The sequence below is a fragment of the Anolis carolinensis genome, chromosome 2 (genome assembly GCF_035594765.1).
Source record: "Anolis carolinensis isolate JA03-04 chromosome 2, rAnoCar3.1.pri, whole genome shotgun sequence".
Classification (NCBI taxonomy): domain Eukaryota; kingdom Metazoa; phylum Chordata; class Lepidosauria; order Squamata; family Dactyloidae; genus Anolis; species Anolis carolinensis.
The window spans coordinates 307,553,504-307,566,272 of NC_085842.1; the positions used below are offsets into that span (position 1 = coordinate 307,553,504).

The 12,769-nt window shown below is 38.0% G+C and overlaps 1 protein-coding gene across 3 annotated transcripts in view; it reads right to left on the reverse strand.

The window, feature by feature from the left end:
* Positions 1–12,769, reverse strand: part of wdr7 (WD repeat domain 7) — a 241,658-nt gene that overhangs the window by 38,176 nt on the left and 190,713 nt on the right. For all 3 annotated transcript variants that reach the window (XM_062972543.1, XM_016995242.2, XM_062972542.1), the window contains one exon: positions 7,877–7,976. In XM_062972543.1, the coding sequence (XP_062828613.1) occupies positions 7,877–7,976 (100 nt within the window). The remainder of the gene's footprint in view (positions 1–7,876; positions 7,977–12,769) is intronic.

Consider the following 12,769-nt stretch of genomic DNA (forward strand, 5'->3'; position numbering starts at 1 on the left):
TCATAAGATCCTATGAACTCATGCTTAGGGCCTGATTAACATGTATTAGAAGAGAAAAGATGCACGCATAAACAACTAACCATTTTGTAAAAGATTTAGCACAGAGAAACTTTTTTCTTTTTTTATTCACATGACAAAATTTTGTTTGCAAACACCCTGTTTCTTCATAACCTGGAAATTCACTACATTTTTGAAAATATGTACAAAGCACAGAACATGAAAATGACAAAACAAACCCAAGGCGATGTGAATAATTAAACACACATACAAATATTGTCAGTTTACTGCCTGATATGATTTAGAGGACTGCGCATGAAAAATTGATAGGAAATATGATGCAAGCATGGTACAAGTGTATATGAAGAATTGTGAGCGCTAACTGAAACTAATGATTATTGCAAACTGTTTTTACTGTATACTACTGAAATATATATTAAATTATATACCAAATTCAGCATGAAACAAGAAAGGAAATTATTTGCCCTCTTAACTTCTTAAAAAAAACTTCCTTATAATTTCTCCAACATAGCTGGATTGAAATATATCTATATCTATACACACACACACACACACACACAAATAATTTAATAAATTAAATCAAATTATTGCATTAAATGTTAGGATTTTTATACCCACGGTGGTTATTTTTGATGTTCAATTTTTTTATTAATGAGCTTCTTCTAGCATATCTAAAGCTGAGGCTGTGATAACTTAAGATGGAAGAAATACCTGAAAGAAATACCTGAATGGCTTTGCATTTGTGAACTCAAAAATGCTCTGGAACAATTTCCCTGATGCTAGGAAAATTGTTCCAAAAGATCAAGCTGACACTGTGAAGGTTACATAGCATATTTTGTTCCCAAAAGATGCCAACAAACTGGGGAATGGATTATGAAGCAAGGGCTGTAGAATAGTTGTTGACCTTACAAGAGGCTGCACAACCAACTGATACCTAGAGGAAGTTTTAATTCTATTGAATTTGTTTGCTTAATGAAATTTTCCCATCACATGCTCTTTGCAATAGTGACTTGGTAACCTTTGCCAACTATACTAGAATACAAGTGTTTTTGGCTCGAGGCTCTTATTCTCTCCAGATTCTGATCTGTCAGTTGGGAGACAGAAATGCATTTCGTTCCCTAAATAAAGTTGGATCATTGATTCACTAGGTTGGGTCTTCTATTTTTTTCCTAGTGTTACAAGGGAAATAAAGTCTCTTTCACACCAATTACTTACTTTTCCAATATTCTTTTTACTAAATAGCTTTGCAAAATTAGCAGCAAATGTTTTAAATGTCATTTATTAATGCTGTTTGCCGAATATTGCTTCTGGCAAAAATAATCTGCATTGCAATATTGTCATTTCTTTTCAACATGTACTGCACAAGTAAATCTATTAATACTTACTTCTGAACAAATAGTCACATGACTGCAATTGGTCTGTCTACACTATTTGGGGAATCTAACAGATTTTCAACTTTTTTTCTTGGCTGAATATTTTATAATAATTTGGGATGATTTTAAAATACTTTCACATTTCTTCGTATTTGGCTTATTTTACCACACTTAAAATTTGAACTATTTGTAAATATTTTAAACAATAAAGAGAATTATTCACTCATACGCCCTGTTTCACATTTGTTTTTGTCCTATGTAAGTGAAGACCTAGGCTTTCATCACCCTTTTAGTAACTTTTTTTTAATTCAGTCAATTAACATGCTACAGACCTCCTAACCTAAGGATTCTCATTTCCTAAAATATAATGTAAAGAGTTTTACAGTAAAAAAGCAACTTTTTAAAAACAACTACCCTAAGTTGCCACATAAAAAATTGGGGGCTGCATTCTACATGTTTAGTTACATCCGTCTACAAACTTTAGAGGAACAGACCTCTGGGACACAATATGAGAGAAAAACAGATAATTTTGATGCCAAGCTTTCATATAAAGGATTTTGAAATGATGTATGCGGTCTTGGAAATGTCTTTTATTATTTGATATCACACCTAGTTACAATGAAAGCAAATTCTCTGGAGGAACCTTATTCTTGACGGTTGTTTTAAGGACTTGGTGCTTTGTTTAATGGGGCTTTAATTAACAGTGATGCTTATTCAGGGCTGCTTCCAGGTTTGAGGGGGTCCTGGTCAAAGATCCTCCAGGGGGTTCTGGACAGGTGTCTAGCCAGCCTTTACACAATGGGACATCCTAGCAATATCATTTGGTATTGCTCAGCAGGATAAACCAAAATGTGAGTCCCTTCAGGGCCTTGTAAGATGCTCAAAGATGACATTTACTAATGCCAACCCTGGTCCATCCTACCAGAATTCTGAAATAAGGAAGGTTAATGTGTCATCTAATATTCTTGGCAAAGAGAATTTAATAAAGGGGGTCTGAAATATTTTCAGATGTACATTCCGATCTCACAAAGCTTTTTTTCTTGTTGAAGATGGGGAAGAGGAAGGAAGAAGAGAAATGGGAAACATATACTGTGCTAGATTTATTGGGTTTTCAGGCAAAATGCCCTGAAGTCACTTGGTGACTTGTTTTCAAATACTACTTTAGTCTATAGCTGCTGAGAATTTTAATTAAGGGAGCAGCTGTGAAACTAGCTTGTTTTTTTTTATTTAAAAGAAAGGTAGAATAAAATATTGGTAAAATGAGCACATCCCATCTCTCACTGATTCATTCAAGTCCTTGCTTGGCAGTTCATTGTTATTGATAGGTATCTTCTGAATGGAGGATTAGTAAAAGAATTGCAGGTATTTATCTGTTCACACGAATGGATTCATAGCTTCTATCAGAAGAGGACAAATGCAAACATTAACCCAGGACAAAAAATCCCTTTTACTTCCCCTCCACATGGGCTGCCATGTTGGAACTTGGTTAAGTGTATTAAGCTATTCATGGGCAAACTGTTCACCATCCCTGTGCTCATAAACTATTTCGTGCATCCTGTCTCCGTTCCAGCCTTCATTCATTCTATATTAATAAGATTCCAGCAAAAAGTACCAAGTAATTCATCAGCACAAAGGGGCACCCCTTTCTCATAAATCAGGTAGTGCATTTACTCTGGAAAAAGGAGGGAAAATATTCATGACGGCTTGTGGAAGGACAGCAAATAGACAGATAGAGTCTGTTCATATTCTAAGATGAGATGCCAATAACTGGTGCTCCTGTTTGCAGCAGCAGTTCAATTATTTTCTTCCTTTAGCTAATAGATTATTTCCCAAGCTATAATATTCTGGAACCTTTCATTTTTAAGACTGGAGTCTTCAAAACTTGCCATGCATAAGGTCAAAGGCAAATCTACATCACTGTAGACTGGCCTCTCTATCTGCAAGACAGATAATTACACCAACCTGGTGAGGTTATATACCAATAATAAATTAAACGCTTTATACATTTTAAATAATTATTAAAATGCTAGGCACTGAAGTGAACTTGAATACTTATATTTCGCTCTTGTCCAGTAGAGAACACAATCTACAATTTTAATACACAGCAAATACTGCCCATTACAGACACAAGGTATAGATATGTGTTTTATTTATAAGTGTCATTGTTGGTTTCTTTGGGGAATTATGAATTACACATTTGTTTTTGAGCCACCTGCCAGGTCTGTTAGCACCATCTATACATTAGGAGCAAAAAAATCCTAAATATGACCATTAGAAATGTGAACACTAAAAAAAATGAGTGCAAGAACAAGAGTATCCTTATGTTTCCAAACAATAATAGCTAACAAGTTGCCAGACATGTTACTACAACTGCCAACTGACTGAATTATGAATTATGAATGATAGATATATTGAGATAATTTGTCAATTTGGAAACAGCTAGAACTCCCACTAGAAACTCAATTTTATTTACAGAAAGGGTAAGTCTTTCCTTCCAGGGTGAATAAACAGTAATTTTACAATGAAGTTATCATTTCCAGCACCCAAAACATGAAGTGAAGGGCATGTTGTTTACCAAAAAAAATCTTAGTTTAACCACACGGAATTGATGCAAATTTCACCTTCTCCTTACTGATCTGTAATAGTTGAATGTATTCAAAATGTTCTGCTGCAATGGCTTTTTGCACATATGTAATTTAGAGTTTATTTGTGTGTGTTGGTATAATTCCGGGTGTTATCTAAGTCTGTGAAATCTACCTGGTCAAGTGTCTCATCACAGCTGGGATAAAAAAGATTGTGTTGTTTCAAATCTGAAGCATCCTCATTTCAGGATGGATAAACTAGTCACCTCTACCTAACAGCCTCCTGGCTGCATGGCTTTTGCAGTACTTAGATAGCTTTAATTCAGACAAGTGGACTTAATTTCATTCTCTAATTTCACCCATAGAGTCCAGCTATTGATTTCTTTAATAAAGCCCATCCTGAGTCTGTCCAAAGTTGATGCCCCATTGTTTTCCCACTTGAACTTTGTAAGTGCCCTTGTGGCATGACACTCAGTACATCTTTTGCTGGAGGGACCCAAGGTAGACAAACATTCCCTCATGCGGCTACAAAATCTACCGGTACTTTGATTGCCTTACAGACTGTTCTTCACAATACCTGTGAGAATCTCTATTTTTCACATTTCCAGAATCAATAATATTCTACTGCTTGCACCCCTTCACTGAATTCTATGCCCACAGTGAAATACCCTTTGAGGATTTTGCAGAACTTAATCACATGATGAGTGCAAAAAATCTGTCCAGGTCATCAAGGACGACCTGCACAAGTGCAAATGATGTGTCAGCAGTTGAGGTGGAAACACACTAAACCATGAAAGATAGCACAAGTACAAGTTGCTATGCTTCTGCAAAACATCCCTATATTTCCAGATTCATAGGGTTCACACATACACATATGTTTTTCTTTATATGTGAACAAGGAAACTTGGTAACAAGGGCAACGGTTAGGCAACAAATTTTAGGCAACAAATGAAGCCAAGGGACATGTTTAGACTATTTTTAGAACATATTACATTCTATCACGCTCCCACAACTGTGTAAATATGCTTTATACTTAATATCACCCCACACTGCACAGCATCTGAAGAAGTAGGTTTATATCCACAAAAGCTTATGCTGAAATAAAAATGTAGCCTTAAAGATGTTGCTACATTCCTTGTTTTTTTCCCTTTTCTTTCTCCTTTGCATGCTGTAAGAGACTAGCATGGGTTCCTTTCTTTGAAAACTAGGGACAATTTGATACCCTTTCCCTTTTCCCTTTATCCCTTTCAATTCAACACTATAGTTTTGTGCCATTTTTACCCACTTGCTGATATTTCAACTCTATGGTCTGTAGTCACTGAAAAGAGATTTATGGTAAGACAACCACATTATGGGGATTTTTGTAGAAGTTCGTAATCCATTGTGTATATACGTGATACCTTTTTCATTCTGCACTATTTTAAGTAATGGAAACTTCAACTGGATTCATTGAAACCTCATTAACTGTTGCACTGGTAATGCACAGAGAACTCAAACAATATAATCTCTTTTCAGTGAATATTCAGTGTGGAAACACATAATACATGCCATATAGATGACAATTCAAGATGGGAAAGAAAGTAGTTATAAATGAACCAAACAATCATGCAATTGGCTATGCATGAGAACACTGGAAATGAGAGCTGCTTTTTCTGGCCAAAAACATATCTTTTCAGGCTCATTACGAGTCTGGTCAGACTGGCTGACACAATAATAAAACAAGTTACCTACCAGAACTAGTTTTAACTGCACTAACTCAAGAGAAGAGACCCCTTTAAACAGCATAGAACAAAACAATTTGGACTAAAGTCCACAAATATGAGCCAGTGATTTCCCCCTCAAACTGGCTGTTATCAATTCAGAGAATGTATCCTAAAACGTTGGCGAGATAAAAGGGTGGGGAGGCAGGAAAGTCAGGAAGATAAGATACTCCAGCATGTCTACTGAATCAAGGGCAAACCAAGCCAGAGGGAAGATTTTCATTGCAGATTCAGCCAGTCATACAGAGATGTAGCTGTGAGCACTTGCTTAGCCTGTCCATCAACACCTCTGACCTTTGTTAGCTACTTTAGACTCACAGACACATTTGTAAAAGCACAATTTGGAATCCATTATGTGAAGCCATGCTTTTCAGAAATAGTGGTGATTCAGTCTGTTTACCCTCCAGACATGTTAACTAACAAATTATGGAAGACTAGAAAGGGGAAATACCCCAGAATAAACACATCTCTTTGATATCGCTCTTGGACTAGGAAGGCACAGAGGTCAAAATCAAAATGAAGCAGTCATTAGGAACAGTGTAGGATTTTCTTTGGAACACTATATAACATCAGGTAGAATTGAAAACTCTCATATTTGATAAATTTAAGTTCAAGTTAGACCAATCAGATAATTTATTTTTGACAAGAGATTAACATGTTATTTAACCCAATAAAAAGGAAGGTGAAATCTAATAGCGAAATCCAATTACGAGAAACACCCTGTAGAGTGGCCTCACAAAATCAGCTGGAACTTTTTCGTTGTTTCAGTTTCATCGATTCAAGGGTCTAAGGCAAAACCTCTCTGGACAAATCTTGCCAAGAAAACCCCACGATAGGTTCACTTTAGGAAACAACATGACGGCACACAACAACACAAACAATTTTAGGATTAATAATTGGATTTCAAAATACTCTGTATGTATACTCAAATGGTATTTCCTGAAATTAATTGGAAGATTTGGAGTTTATTATTTAGAACTAAATGCCGGCCATATCCAAATATATAATCTGCATTTGTTTCATGCCAGTTACAGCCATTTCCTTCATCAGAGTATGCTCTATGTAAGATATGTAGTTTGATAAAATATATATCAAGTGCTTTCTAATTTATTGTAAGCCTCTTTGAGTCCCGAGCTGGAAAAAAGCAGAACAGAAATATCTATAACAACAGCAACAGATAAACCATGTTAACATTTAATTCTTTTAATGACAACGTGAGGAAGCTCATGGCTTCACTATATTTTGGAGAAAACAAGGTTTAAATTCTAAACCATATAGAGTGTATGCACAAAGATATCTTACATACCTGGCCATTTTTCTAAAAAGTAAGGAACTGAAATGACCTAAACATTTCAATTCTAATCGAAATGTGATTGAGAAAAATTGAAGTTAAAAACAGCAAACCAAGCAAAAAGAAAAATTAAGCATTAACCATTGAAATTGGGATGCTTTAGAACAAGTTAAGAAAGATAAGTATACACACACATGCACATGTATGTATAATATGTGATGGGAATCTAAACTGCCCTAAGAACACCGGGGGGGGGGGGGGGAGAGAGGATCAGTGAAGGGTTTCAGACTATTAGCTTCTGGCAACATGAAAACACTGGCACCTACCACGTAAAGTTAGAAATATTTGTCATTTCTGAACTAAATAGTTGTACTTAGTGAGAAAACATGCTGCCTATGAGGATAGTTCTCAGAAATAAGTATTAGTAATTGCACTAATCACTACAGTTTAACTACATTCTGGTAATGATTATTTGTGCTGCTTTTACTGACTATATCTGTTAAACAAATGTTTGAATACTAAAAAGGTATACAGAAAAAAGAGATCTTACTAAATCTAGCTCTAGTGAGCTATTATTAGAAATATAAACCTGGCACTGAAATAGGCTTCAAGATACTCTGAGTGAAGTTACATTTTTGGACGCCTATTAACCCACCCGTGCTTGTTGTTCAGATACAGCAAATGAAAACAGTAGGACTCTATATACACTGAGTCCTTCATTAAACTATTGATCCCCTTTAGCATTATCCATAATGTTCCAGCGACTCAGCATGTCAACTGGTGCAGAGCTAGTCTCTTTTCTTTCAATAACTTCCACAGTTTACAGAGAGGATATCACAATGATTTATTTACCTGACATTTTCCAGTCCGGATGTCGTAGAGGGCCACTGAACCATGGCGAGATCCAACTGCTATTCTGTGACTCCGCTCATAATAGCTGACCATGTAGAACCTGAAATGAACGTTAGTGAGAGGAATAAGTGAGATTTAATCAGAACTGCATGTTACATAAAACTGAGGGTTTTTTTTTTACTGCACTCCGGTAATTAATGGCAATGTTAGATTGAATATTTTATTTTACAAACTGGTCCCAGAAAATCACTTCAGCTGCGGCCACAAGACAGCTATTGACATTGCCAGAGCATGCCATCCTTGGTAACAGATATTTTCTCTGCCCCTTGCCAGATGAATCAGGATTGTTACACAAGAATGCAAGCTGCTTTAAATGAGTATGATGGAACAAAGAAAAAAAATCTACAATTATTTCACATAATGTTTACTTGATAGATTCATGGCATCTACATGTATGGTTCAAATACTACCCTCTTTCAAAGGGAAAAAAGTTCTCTTAAAAGGTTGCATTTAGAACACACTAGCTGTGCCCGGCCATGTGTTGCTGTGGCAAAGTATGGTGGTATGGGAAATAAATTATTGAGGTGGTAGTTATGGTAAAGGGTAAAGGTTTTGCCTTGACATTAAGTGGAATTGTGTCTGACTCTGGGGGTTGGTGGTTATGTGTATTTTTAAGTCGAAGACCCGGCGTTGTCCGTAGACTCCTGTAAGGTCATGTGGTATGATTGTATGGAGGGCCGTTACCTTGTTGGCGGAGGAGTACCTATTCATGTAGTGTTATTTGTATGTTTTTGAAGTTTAGGGTTGGTAAAAGTTGGGGTTAACAGTGGGGGTTGTGTGTGGTCCCCAATTCAAACCTGTGACGTTTTAGTCCAGTAGTTCAGTACGTTAGCGGTTTAACACGCTGCGTTATGAGGTGATATTATTTTGAAAAGGTTGTGAATATAGAATATTTATTTATTTATTTTGTCTGTTGGAGGTAAGTATGAATGTTGCAATTAGGTAAAATTTTCGCTTATCCAATGTTCTGGATTATGGAACGCAATGTGCCTTTTAGTAGTCAATATTTTTGTAGTGAGGTTATATTATATTATTTATGATATTTATAATCAAGCTTTCTGTACAGCAAGGGGGAGATGATGATGATGATGATGATGATTATTATTATATTTATCCTATTTATATCTCTCTATACCAAGGGGGAGTTTATTACGTTATTATTATATTATATTTTTTAATATATTTATATGTTGCCTCCAAAGGGACTTTATTACCATATTGCTGTTGTTGTTGTTGATGATGATGATAATGATGAAGGTTTTAGGGCATTTTGAAGGGGTCTAGTAGCAATCTAAGGGGTTTTGGCACCTGTTTAGGGGAATGTAGGTCCTTTCTGAAGGGGTTTAGGTTCTATGCCATGTCGTTTGGGCCCTGTTTTGGGAGTTTTGGGGCCTCTGTGAGGGGTTTGGTGCCAATGGAAGGCCATTCAGCATGACTTGGGTGATGTTTATGGCCTTTATAAAGGGTAAGGAGGAATATAAGGGTTCTTAGAACCCATTTGGGGGTTTGGGGGGCTGTGTGAGGGGTTTGGTGGTAATGTGAAGGCTTCCAGGTGCCAATTTGGGGTGTTTTGGGGCCTTTTGAGAGGGTCGAGTGGCAATGCCAGGTTGGTTGGCGCTGCCTTTGGATGGGCACCCCACTCCACCTTTGCCCCCTTGGAGCATGGCCTGTTGCCCTCGGTTTGCCCCCCAAAAATTGCGACCCCGGAAGTTTCCTGACCTTTGGTGCTCCTGCTGCTGCCTCCATCTCCCGCCAACATGTTTGTTGTCTCCAATGTTAGCCGCGCTAGAGAACGTATCTAGTCTAGAGCGTTCCCACCCGCCTGCCTGCCTTCCTATCGGTGGGGAGGCAACGCTTTGGATTTGAAGCCGGCTAGAGCATGGGCGGCCTCCACTCCAGCTGCAGCTACACCCAGCGGCCAGAGCCATAGAGTAGAATCATTCGTGATGTGTTTTTTGGAAGATGGCGGCAGTGCCAGCGGAGGGAGAAGTTGAGTGCGTGGGCCATAGGTATGTGCACGCATGTGGGAAGGGTTTATAGGATTCTGGGTTGGTGCAGGCGCAGATGAGCTGTTGTGGTTTTTGGGCAGTTTTTGGCCCTGTGATTGTTGTTTTTGTTCAATTTTGTTGTCTTGGCCTTGAGGCGGGGATTTTGGGTTGTGTTGCCTATTTTAGAGGTTGGTGTGTGTGTGATTGTGTTGTTTAGTGCGTCGCCGTGATGTCAGAACTCATTTATATATATAGATATGCTACATTATATGTCTTCTGTTAGAATCAGCTTTTGGCAAAGCAGCTTGAAACAAATGCAAACTTTTTTTTTCTGGATTTCCCCCCCTCAAAATATCGATCCTTCTGCCAAAGACAGTAACATACATTTTTATCAAATACCCCCCCCCCCCACAAACACACACACACAATGATCATAGGGGGTATCCTGTTTGAGGGATATATCTCCCACCTTTCTCCCAGCATAGGATTCAAGTTACTTTATGAATGCAAATGTTAGTTTTGGGGGCAGTGCCTTCCCCGCATGCTTGCCTGCTTCCTGGCAAGCAGGCAGGATCACAGAAACATCAGGCTAACCTCTGTTAACCAGTTACAAAAATAATTATAGCAGTGCTGAGATCCACAGAGGCATCTGGGTATGGAGACATAGCTAGACACTTCTTTGCTGACTGGTAGAGCTTTGCAGTAAAGTGAGGAGTGGACATCTAGATCATTCAACTCTATGATTCTATGATCCTCATGCAGCTACTGTATTTACTCAAATATAACACGCCATCAAATCTAATGTGTACCTCACTTAAGGTGCTCATTACAAAAAAAAAGATTTTTCTTCAAATGTAATGCATCCAACAGTGCAGGTACAGCATGTGAGAGAGGCAGGTAACATGAATGAGATGCTTTGGGAAGTTAGAAGGTCCAACTGGCCTTATTAATGAGGCCTTCAAAAACAGGGTGTGTGTTTAAAGCCCTCATGAATGAAGCACATGGGACTGAGCCGGGGATTGGGTGGGCAGGAGACCTCAAGGGCCACCCAGAAGGCAGGATCTGCAACTAAGTGCTAGGGATGACTAGGTCACTAGGTTCTCCTCCTCCCTCTCCAGGTGCCACAGAGCCCTGAGGCTACCGCCACCACAGGGAACAACCTCTGCACACTTTCATCCTCCCTGTCCGGGCTTCCAGACTTCCAGATTCCTCATGCCCTTTTCATGCAAGTGGGTTTGTGTGTGTGAGTCTAACGGGCCATCAAATCTAAAGCACTCCTCAATTTTGGCAATTTAATTGGCAAAAAAGGTGATCATTAGACATGAGTAAATATGCTATGTTGATGGGGTGGTTAAATTGCTACTATTGTAAGATAAGTTCTTTTCAGAAACTGGATGGTTTGTGATCAGCTAACAAAACTTTTTGACTTTTCAGGAATTTGAACACTGGTTTTTGAAGTTTAGGTCCAATGCTCAGTGCTACATTATACTGATAACCATTAATAGAACTTTTGTATAGGTGCCTGCTCTTGAATTAAGACATTAAGAATATTCCCAAGCTGAAATTAAGTCTCCACAGCTAAAAGGCATCCCCTAGCCCTGCTTTAGATGAGGCTTCTGTAGGATTGCTCTGGACCCAACCCACTTTATTCTAAGTATGAACTGTGGTTATGTCTTCTGAGTTACAAAAAAAGAAAATGATGATAAAAAGAGGAATACACTAAAATGTTTAATGATCAGGTTTAATTAAAATACTGATGATTTTTTTTTACCACTAAATGGTGATGCAATGCTGAAAATATAATTCTGAAGTGCAAGAAGGTTTAGTCTAAGGAATTTGAAGCCCGAGGGCACAGGAGGATGTGCAGAATTATTTAATACAATTGAACAAAATTCAGATAACAAAATGAAAAGGTCTCTAAGCTCTTCCTTTGTTGTAGTTTGTTTTATGTACAATAATAGATGAGGAGAGACTAACAGGTGTTCTGGGTGGTTCAGTGTGGGAATAGAGCAGTTAGAATTTCAGGCAACACTATTCTGAAATCTAATTTTATATACAGTTTCTTCTTTTCGAAATCCCTGGTTGTCTATTAGCAAAGTCTCCTTCTCACAAACATACAGTTTCGCTTTTTGTGCAGGCTCGTAAAGCTTATGGCCCACTAATCTAGATGCAGCCCACCACCCATCAATATAGCTTGCAAGGGGAATGGAAAATCTGGCTTCTATGCTGTAAGTTTTGTGCACAGATGTATTAACTTTGTAACCCAGAACCCTGTCTGCAAGTTCTCTCAGCAAATAAAGCTATGGATATTAACGATGGCAAAGAGGTTTTGTCGCAAAGCTCTACTTCCACTCAGGCAATTTTGTGTTGATAAGAGATGAATGTGGACCAAAAGGTTGGCAGTTCGAATCTGGAGAGCAGAATGAGCTCCTGCTATTAGCCCCAGCTTCTGCCAACCTAGCAGTTTGAAAACATATGTGAGTAGATCAATAGGTACCGCTTCTGCGGGAAGGTAACAGCACTCCATGCAGTCATGCCAGCCACATGACCTTGGAGGTGTCTATGGACAATGCTGGCTCTTCAGCTTAGAAATGGAGATGAGCATCGACCCCCAGAGTCAGACAGAACTGGACTTAATGTCAGGGGAAACTTTTAACTTTACCTTAAGAGATGAATTCTTTCTTTTTAGCAGTATAGTATTTCTTACAGACTTTCTAGGAGACTGTCTTGAAAGCAATAATTATTATATTTACGATTTGATTTATTTTGTATGTGTATGCATTACAGATTCATTGGTCCCATAAACTATACTTGCATTATTTATACAGAAGAACAGCATATAACT